This window comes from Octopus sinensis, linkage group LG13 (genome assembly GCF_006345805.1).
Source record: "Octopus sinensis linkage group LG13, ASM634580v1, whole genome shotgun sequence".
NCBI lineage: Eukaryota > Metazoa > Mollusca > Cephalopoda > Octopoda > Octopodidae > Octopus > Octopus sinensis.
This window is the reverse complement of record NC_043009.1, coordinates 48,064,873-48,073,788: the sequence shown is the minus strand read 5'-3', so window position 1 is coordinate 48,073,788 and position 8,916 is coordinate 48,064,873. Positions and strand designations below refer to the sequence as shown.

The following is an 8,916-nucleotide window of genomic DNA, read 5'->3' as shown; positions in this document are numbered from 1 at the left end:
TTAGGAAGGGCATCCAGCCGTAGAAATATTGCCAGATCAGACTGGGCCTGATGCAGCCTTCTGGCTTCCCAGACCCCAGTTGAACCGGCCAACCCATGCTAGCATGGAAAGCAGACGCTAAATGATGATGATGATGATATATATATAGTATGACCACAACCTTAGGGTTGGGACATATAAATATGCCCACGATCAAACAACATCATGTAACATGATGTCACTCGATTGTGAGCATATTCAGTGCTAGCACTTTCAAATTGTATAAAATTGGAAATATTATACTGAAGAGAGAAGTAAATAAAATTTAAATCACTTTACTCTCGAAACGCATATATAGTTAATCCTGGCCATGTTGATTCATTGTTTTTCTCTTTGCTTTCCTAAAAGAGTATGTTACAGTCATAGAGATTCTTATAGTAGTAGAAAAGGAATCTTAACTCCTATTTCTAAATTCGGTATGTGGTGAAGCAATTAGCTGAACCCTAATTATAATTATGTTTATAATTATAAAAAATTTGTGTAACTTCACCTATAAAGGTTAATGTACCAAGCTACTTGGTGAAATTATTAATTAATTGATTGATTGATTAATTAATTTAATTAATAAATTTTACCCTTTTATTATTTATATATATATGTATATACATGTCCTCTAAAAGTCTTTAAGTCAGGGAAAATGCACTCGTATATCTGTCAATAGAGTGAATATATTATCCAAAATGTACAGTATTATATATTCATCATGGCTGATATTACCAATCAGTTTCACGCTAGGGGTGCAACAGAGTGTTTGGTAACAATCTGATTATATAACCCTACACTCATCAGAGGTAGCGAATATGGAATGAAATATGGCAAGTACTCTCTATTGTTGGAGGTGAAAGGACAATTCTGGTTTGTGGTTGCTGTGAAAAAATGATTATAGGGACCAGGTAGAGGATATCCCTTTCATCAATAAAGAGCAGTCACCATATTCCATTTCATATCAGCTACCACTGATGAGCATAGGGTTCTATAGTTAGATTGTTACCCAAGTGGTGATGGTGGTCATCATTAATATCACCAACATCATCATCATCATCATAGTAGTAGTGGTAATTGTAAAAGTTTATCCAACAGGTCAACCCTGATTGAGCAAATCAATGACAAATCAAAGATACTCCAATAGTGACAATCTCGTCTTTGTAGTACTATGGGCAGTTATTATGCCCCATCTTTATCCAAGACAGACGAGTGAGATTTAAAGGAAAATTCAACTGTTATCTCTAACATGTTAACCAACCACATAGGTATTCCCTTGTTGCTGTTGTTGTTGTTCTTCTTCTTCTTCTTCCAATCAGGACTCACGCCATTAGCCACGAAGAATAATCTCTAATTCAAGCCCACTCTAAGCTACTAAGAATGCGTGTGGCAACTTGAAGATCCACCCACCACATGCGATAGACTGGTGGTTGCACAGGCACGAAAGCTACGTTGTTATCCTCATTCCATAAATGGTGGCTTTTCACAGGTGGAGAGTTGAACCATCCTGGGGTACAGAGGATTCGCAATCTAGACTAGGGTCTGAAAGTTTACCACACCATAGTGGGTTACCAGAGCCTCATGGAGCTTAGCTGTTTTTGCTCAATAAACACTCACAATGCCCGGTCTGGGAATCGAAACCGTGTTCTTACGACCACGAGTCCACTGCCCTAACCACTGGGCCATTGCGCCTCCACTGTTGCTGTTGTTGTGGAGGCTGTGGTGTTGATGATGGTGGTGGTGGTGGTGGTGGTGGTGGTGGTGGTTATGCTGGTATTGTTACTGTTGTGTTGCTTCTACTAAAACAGACTGTTTTTTTATTCTTTGTTTTCTCCTTCCTCTTCATCTCGTTACAGGTAGTTACTTCTGCCATTCCTGTCCAGGACAAGTTTTCGTGCCAGTATTCACCATAATAAATGGTTGCACCTTGTCACTCTTCATAATGTATTCCTTATTCAACTATTTCACCTTAGATAAAGAAATCCGCTTTTTCACAGACATAAGGTACAAGAAACGGTTCAAAGTGCTGGGTGACATAATCTCTCTGTTTTACTTCATATGGATCATCGTAGGTAAGGAATATTTTTTTCTTATGATTCATAATGACTGAGATTGCTTATGTAAGTGTTATTACAGGTGTGAACATATTGTAAGTTTTATTAGAGGTGTAAAGACCACTATATGTCCCTTGTCTGTCCTTGTTTGTCCCCTCTATGTAACCTTTTATAGGAAATAAAGAAAAAATATAATGTCTCATTACAGGTGTGAAGATAGTGTAAGTCTTGTTACAGGTGTGATTGTAAGTTTTGTTATAAGTGTGAACATTGGCTAGTGTTTGTAACATGTGTGAATATTGTTAAAAGCTTGGTGAAAGTGTTAACATTGCTTCCTGTTTATTACAGGTGTAAACATTTTGTAAGGTTCACAACAGGTGTGAACATTATTTAATACTTAGCTACGGGCAGGAATATTATTAAAAGCTTGTTGCGTGTGTGAACATTGTGTAATGCTTATTACAGGTGTACATATTGTATAAGGTTTGCAGCAGGTGTTAAAAGCCTGTTGCAGATGTGAACATTGTGTAATGCTTGTTACAGGTATAAATATTGTTAGCAGGGTAGGCTGCAGCCTAGTAAACATGTTGAAGAAAAATAAAATAGTAAGTTCAGGGTATATTTATATTTGAAGAGGTGGTGAAATGAGTTGGCATGGGGTGGAAGTGATAAGGTGATGAACTGAAGGCATGTCTATAGCTTTGTCATAGTCAAATGAGATTGTATAGTAGTGAGACAGATGGCAGCTTCTACTACAACACTGTGAACTATTTATTTTTTTAAATTTATTTTATCTAGTTTCAGCTCACGAGCTGTGGCACCAAAATTACGCAAAGAACAATGTCAAAATTTGATGCCAGAAATACATGACACAATGTAGAATAAGGGGATTTTTGTTGCTGCTAGCAGTAATTTCTAAGAGTAGAAATAATGCTGCTATCCCATCATTATTCATTGACCATCCTCTTGATCTCTTCTATGCACATATTCCGCATTTTTCTTCTGAGTCAAGGCTTGAACCTGTACATATTCCCAGCAGGTAGTCAATCAATAATGCAGTTCCATTTAATTGTTGTCCATTAGGAGTGGCTGCACCAGGTTCCAATCTGATTTGACAAGTTTTCTATGGCTGGATGCCCTTCCTAATGCTAACCACTCTGATAGTGTAGTGGGTGTCTTTTTATGTGCTACTGTCACAGGTGCTATTTACTTGACACTACCATCAGACATGACAATGGTCTCACTTGGCTTGACATGTCTACACATCATGGCATATTGCCAAAGGTCTCGGTCACCTGTCACTGCCTCCACAAGGCCCAATGCTTAAATGGTGCTTTTTACATACTGTCGACATGGGTGCCAGTCAGATGGCACTGGCATCGGCCATGACTGCAATTTCACTCTGCTCAATAGGTCTTCACAAGCACAGCATGTGAAGCCCGGTATGTATATATATATATATAATATATATATATATATATACAGAGAGAGAGAGAGAGAGAGAGAGTATATGGCAGACTTCTTTTAGTTTCTATCCACCTAATCCATTCACAAAATGACAAGGCTTTACTTTATTTAGCCCTGGCCTAATGCCATACTGTTGGTACTGAACCCTGGAACCATGTGGCTGGAAAGAAAATGCCTTACCTAACAGATTTACAGCCCCCATATTGGTGACACGTAAAGAGCACCGCTGGAGCATTGGGCTTCATGGAGGCAAAGTGGCTGAGTTCTTTTCAAGCATTGAGCCTTACAGAGGCAAAGTAGCTGAGTTCCTTTTGAGTGTTGGGCCTCACAGAGGCAAAGTGGCTGAGTTCCTTTCAAGCATTAGGCCTGGGCCTCACAGAAGCAAAGTAACCCTAGATCCTTTCAAGTGTTGGGCTTCATGAAGACAAAGTGGCTTGAGTTCCTTTTGAGCGTTGGGCCTCATGGAGGCAAAGTGACTGAGTTCCTTTAGAGTGTTGGGCCTCACAGAGGCAATGACTGAAACCTTTGGCATTATGGAGTGCTTGAGAAGAAGACCCATCAAGCCAAGCAAAATTGCAATCATGACAGATACCAGTGTCACACAAATGGCACCTGTGCCAGTGGCATGTAAAAGCACCCATCACAGTCTCAGAGTGGTTGGCATCAAGAAGGGCATTCAGCTGTAGAAAACCATGCCAAATCAGACTGGAGTCTGGTGCAGCCTTCCAGCCTACCAGCCCTGATCAAACCGTCCAACCCATGCCAGCATGGACAATAGACGTTAAATGATGACAATGATGATATATAATCATTATCCTCACCATCAAGATCCCTTAACTGATGCAGCCAATCATTGGCTTTCATAGTCATTCATCGCCATGTATAGCAGGTTCATTGTGTTGTAACCTGTCTAGTCTTTCATGTTGTTAAACCAGGATTTTCTCTGTCTGCCTCTCTTTCACCCTTCCTCAATTGTACCCTGAAGCTACATATATACATATCTTGGTTCAGTCCTCTGGCTCACCTACTCCTATCAAATAATCTAACTTTTGCTCACATGGAAAGCAGACTTTAAATGATGATGATGAGGGTACATTTATATATATATATATATATATATCATATTTTAACGTGTATAAGGAACCCCCTAAATTTTGGGGCTTAAAATTTGGAGAAAAGATTTTGTAAGTGATAATAATACTATCCATGTATAAGAAACACCCATATTTTTTTAACATAATTTTTGACAAAAAAGGGGTTCCTTATACACGTTAAAATAGAGACAGAGGCAGGCAGAAACAAGGAAAATGCCACTTGTATTTGAACACTATACAAATATTCTTTAAAAAAAAACTTTTCTTTTAATTTTTCTAAATTTAATTATTTAATTGTTACAGTTGAAAAAGTCTCAATGATTGAAACCGGTACTGAAATGTTCTTTATAAAATTATTTTAGCATTTTCTATCTTGACTTGTTTTCCATATATATATATATATATTATATATATATATATATATATATATATATATAATATATATATATATATATAGATATATATATATATATATATATATATATATAATATATATTATATATATATATATATATATATATATATATATATATATATATATATATATATATATGTATATATATATATATATATATGTATATATATATATATATATTATATATGTATATATATATATAATATATATTATATATGTATATATATATATGTATATATATATATATATATATATATATATATAATATATATATATATGTATATATATATATATAATATATATATATATATATAGATATATATATATATATATATATATATGTATATATATATATATATATATAATATCTATATATATTATATATATATATGTATATATATATATATATATATATATATCTTTTACTTGTTTCAGTCATTAGACTGTGACCATGCCAGGACACTGCCTTGAAGAATCTGTTGTTAAATAAATTGAGTCTAGGACTTTTTTTTAAAACCTGGTACTTATATTCTATCTGAAACACTAAGTTATGAGGATGTGAATGCACCAACACTGGTTGTCAAGCACTGGTGGGAGACAAATGCATAGACACACATACACACACATATATGACAGGTTTCTTTCAGGATCTGTCTACTAAATCCACTCACAAGGCTTTGGACAGCCTAAGGCTATAACGAAAGTCATTTGTCCAAGGTGCCATTCAGTAGAACTGAACCCAGAACAATGTGGTTAGGAAGCAAGTTGTTTGCTACATAACCACAAAGGCTTCTACACAAAATTCACCCACAATGCATGTGTTAACCCAAGGTTATGGGGAAAAGGAACAAAAAAAAAAAAGAACTTGCCCAAAACGCCACTTGGTAGACTTGAGCCAGAAACACACTCACCACCACTTTATAGTTAAGAACCCAGCTTCTTAACCACTCAGCTATACCAGCCTCTATACCTACGTATCAAATCTCAAACAACTTAAAGTGATGAGAGAGGAATGAAAGCAATAATGATTCCATCAACCATCTCTCATAAAACAATTCTTCATCAGAAGAACCAAAAGTTTTATTGTCTCAATCTTCAGGAAATTCCACTGACATCTTAATAGACTAAATGATTGTACTGAAACACAAGCTGAAGAATTATTGGCACTTAATATCTTCTTCTTAATTATTTTTCTTTTCCTATCTCCATTTACTCCTCTTCTTCTCCTTCTTTCTTTTTTTTTTCTGTTTTGCATCTACTTTTTTTTTTCCTTTTCTTTTTCTTTATATTTTCCTTCAGCTTCAATATATTTTTTTCTTTCAATTTATTATTCTTATTCTTCTTATTCATTATTTTCCTTTCTCGCTTGTTTTTTCATATCTTTCTTCATTTTCTCCTTTTCTTTCCGTTACTTCTTTTTCTTTTTCCTCTTCTTGTTCTCCTTCTTACAAGCCAGTTGATGGCTCAAGGGTGTTTTATTCTTCTTTTTCTTCTTCTTCTTCTTCTTCTTATTATTATTATTATTATTATTATTATTATCATTATTATCATTGTTATTTTTGGTTTTGTGATAGTATTGTTGTTGTTATTGCAAATATATGTATGTGTGGTTTTGTATGTATGTACATATATGCATGCTTGCGTGTATGTATGTATGTTTGTATGTATGCAACGTATATATATATATATATGCTGCATGTATGTATTGTATGTAATGTATGTATGTATATGTGTATCTATAGATGCATACACATATGCACACATATGTATATACATATACAATTACAACAACAAAAATTGTTTTACGTATTCTTATATATATATATGTATGTTCTTACACAGACACATACATATGTATGTATATGTATGTGTATATATATACACACTCACACACACGCATATAGATATATACATACACACACACACACACATACACAAACACACATATATATATATATATATATATATGTATGTATGTATGTATGTATGTATGTATGTATGTATGTATGTATGTATGTATGTATGTATGCATGTATCTATGTATATATATATGCATTCATATATTCATTCATATAATAATACTTTAGTATAAAGATACACCATGGTGTATTCATGAGTGTATGTGTGTATATATATATGTGTATGTGTTCTGCATGTGTGGGTGATAATATAAAGCACTCATTCATGCGCACACACACACACACACAAGATGCATAGGGATATATTAGAGTTTTGTTTATATGTATATTGTAGCAATTCATTCAATGATATATGTGTGTGCTTCTGTATGTGTATGTGTGTATGTGTGTGTGTTTAGTGTATGTAGTTGTTGCTAATGTGTTTACTATATATATATAAAACAGGAATTGTCAAAAAGCCATTTAGGGCTCTCGTTAGTAATGAAATCTTGTTTACACAATAAAATATGGACAGTGATAAACTGAAGGGAGAAGGAAGTGAGAGATCTGTGAGTGTGTAGGAGCGTATACATATATATGTATATATTACACACACCCATTCACACGCGCACGCACACACACACACACACACATATATATATATATATATATTATACACATATATGCATTCACATATACATTCTACATATTATTAGCATATATATATATGTATGTATGTATGTATGTGTATATATATGTATATATATATAATATATATATATATATACACATATATATATATATATATATATGTATGTATATATATACATATATATATATATATATATATATATATATATATATATATATGTGTATATATATAGAGAGAGAGATGTGTGTGTGTATATATATATATAGATATATATATATATATGTATTTATGTATATATATATATAGATATATACATATATACACACACACACATACACACACACATGCATACATACATACAACTTTCTACAAGCTTGGTCTGTTACTCCCTTTACCCATCACTTGTGTGTGTGTATAAATATGTATGTGTGTGTGTGTGTATATATATATATATATATATAATTAGAGGTAGATGTGACATAGATAGCTATACGTTGTGTAGTTTGTATAAGGGAGATAATAGGGTTTAAATTATGTGAATGCTTATGTATATGTATGTAAAATTAACTGTGTTGTATGTATGTGTGAATGTTTGCATTTTAATATCTGTGCGTGTGTCAGTATATACACACACATATTTATATATATATATATATATATATATATATATTATATATATATATATATATATATATATATATATATATATATACGTGTGAGTTAGTGTATGTTTAAGTTTGTTTGATAAGGAAAGAAAGGAGAGAAGAAGTAGAAGAAAATAAAAAGAATAGAATAGTATATGAAATGAATGAAATGAAAATTTCATAAATCAACATAAATATGTTGGTGCAGTATTGGGATAGAGTAGAGGTTGAGTTAATAAATAGATAAATAAATAAATAAACCAAAAAATGAATTTTATATAAAATAAAATCATGAAAAGCAACAAAAAATATTTTAAAATTTTTGATGAAGAATGTATGCTGAAAGACATTTATATTTTTTAATTTATTTTAATTATTCTTTTGTTTTGTTTGTTTTTTTTTAAATATTCTGTGATCAATAACTGTCATTTCTGCATGAAGTTTTGGCAATAATGAATTTACCTGAAATAATTAAATTAATATAAATAAAATAAATAATGAGAAAGAAAACCCCCACTATCACCACCATCACTCAACACTACCAACTAAAAACAAAAAAAAACATTCAAATAAAATAAAGATAAAAATATAAAAAGTGACAAGCAAACAAGAAAAACAAATAGCAAATTTGCTATTTAATTCTTTAAAATATAAGAATATTTTCTAGTATT

General features: G+C 32.5%; 1 protein-coding gene and 1 long non-coding RNA gene across 3 annotated transcripts in view; one reads left to right on the top strand and one right to left on the bottom strand.

Annotated features, from left to right (window-relative positions):
• LOC118765813 overlaps positions 1-8,916 on the bottom strand; it is a 230,525-nt gene that overhangs the window by 193,497 nt on the left and 28,112 nt on the right. The gene's annotated exons all lie outside the window — the stretch shown is intronic.
• LOC115218538 overlaps positions 1-8,916 on the top strand; it is a 52,576-nt gene that overhangs the window by 35,078 nt on the left and 8,582 nt on the right. For both annotated transcript variants that reach the window (XM_029788414.2, XM_029788413.2), the window contains one exon: positions 1,878-2,093. In XM_029788414.2, coding sequence (XP_029644274.1) covers positions 1,878-2,093 — 216 coding nt within the window. The remainder of the gene's footprint in view (positions 1-1,877; positions 2,094-8,916) is intronic.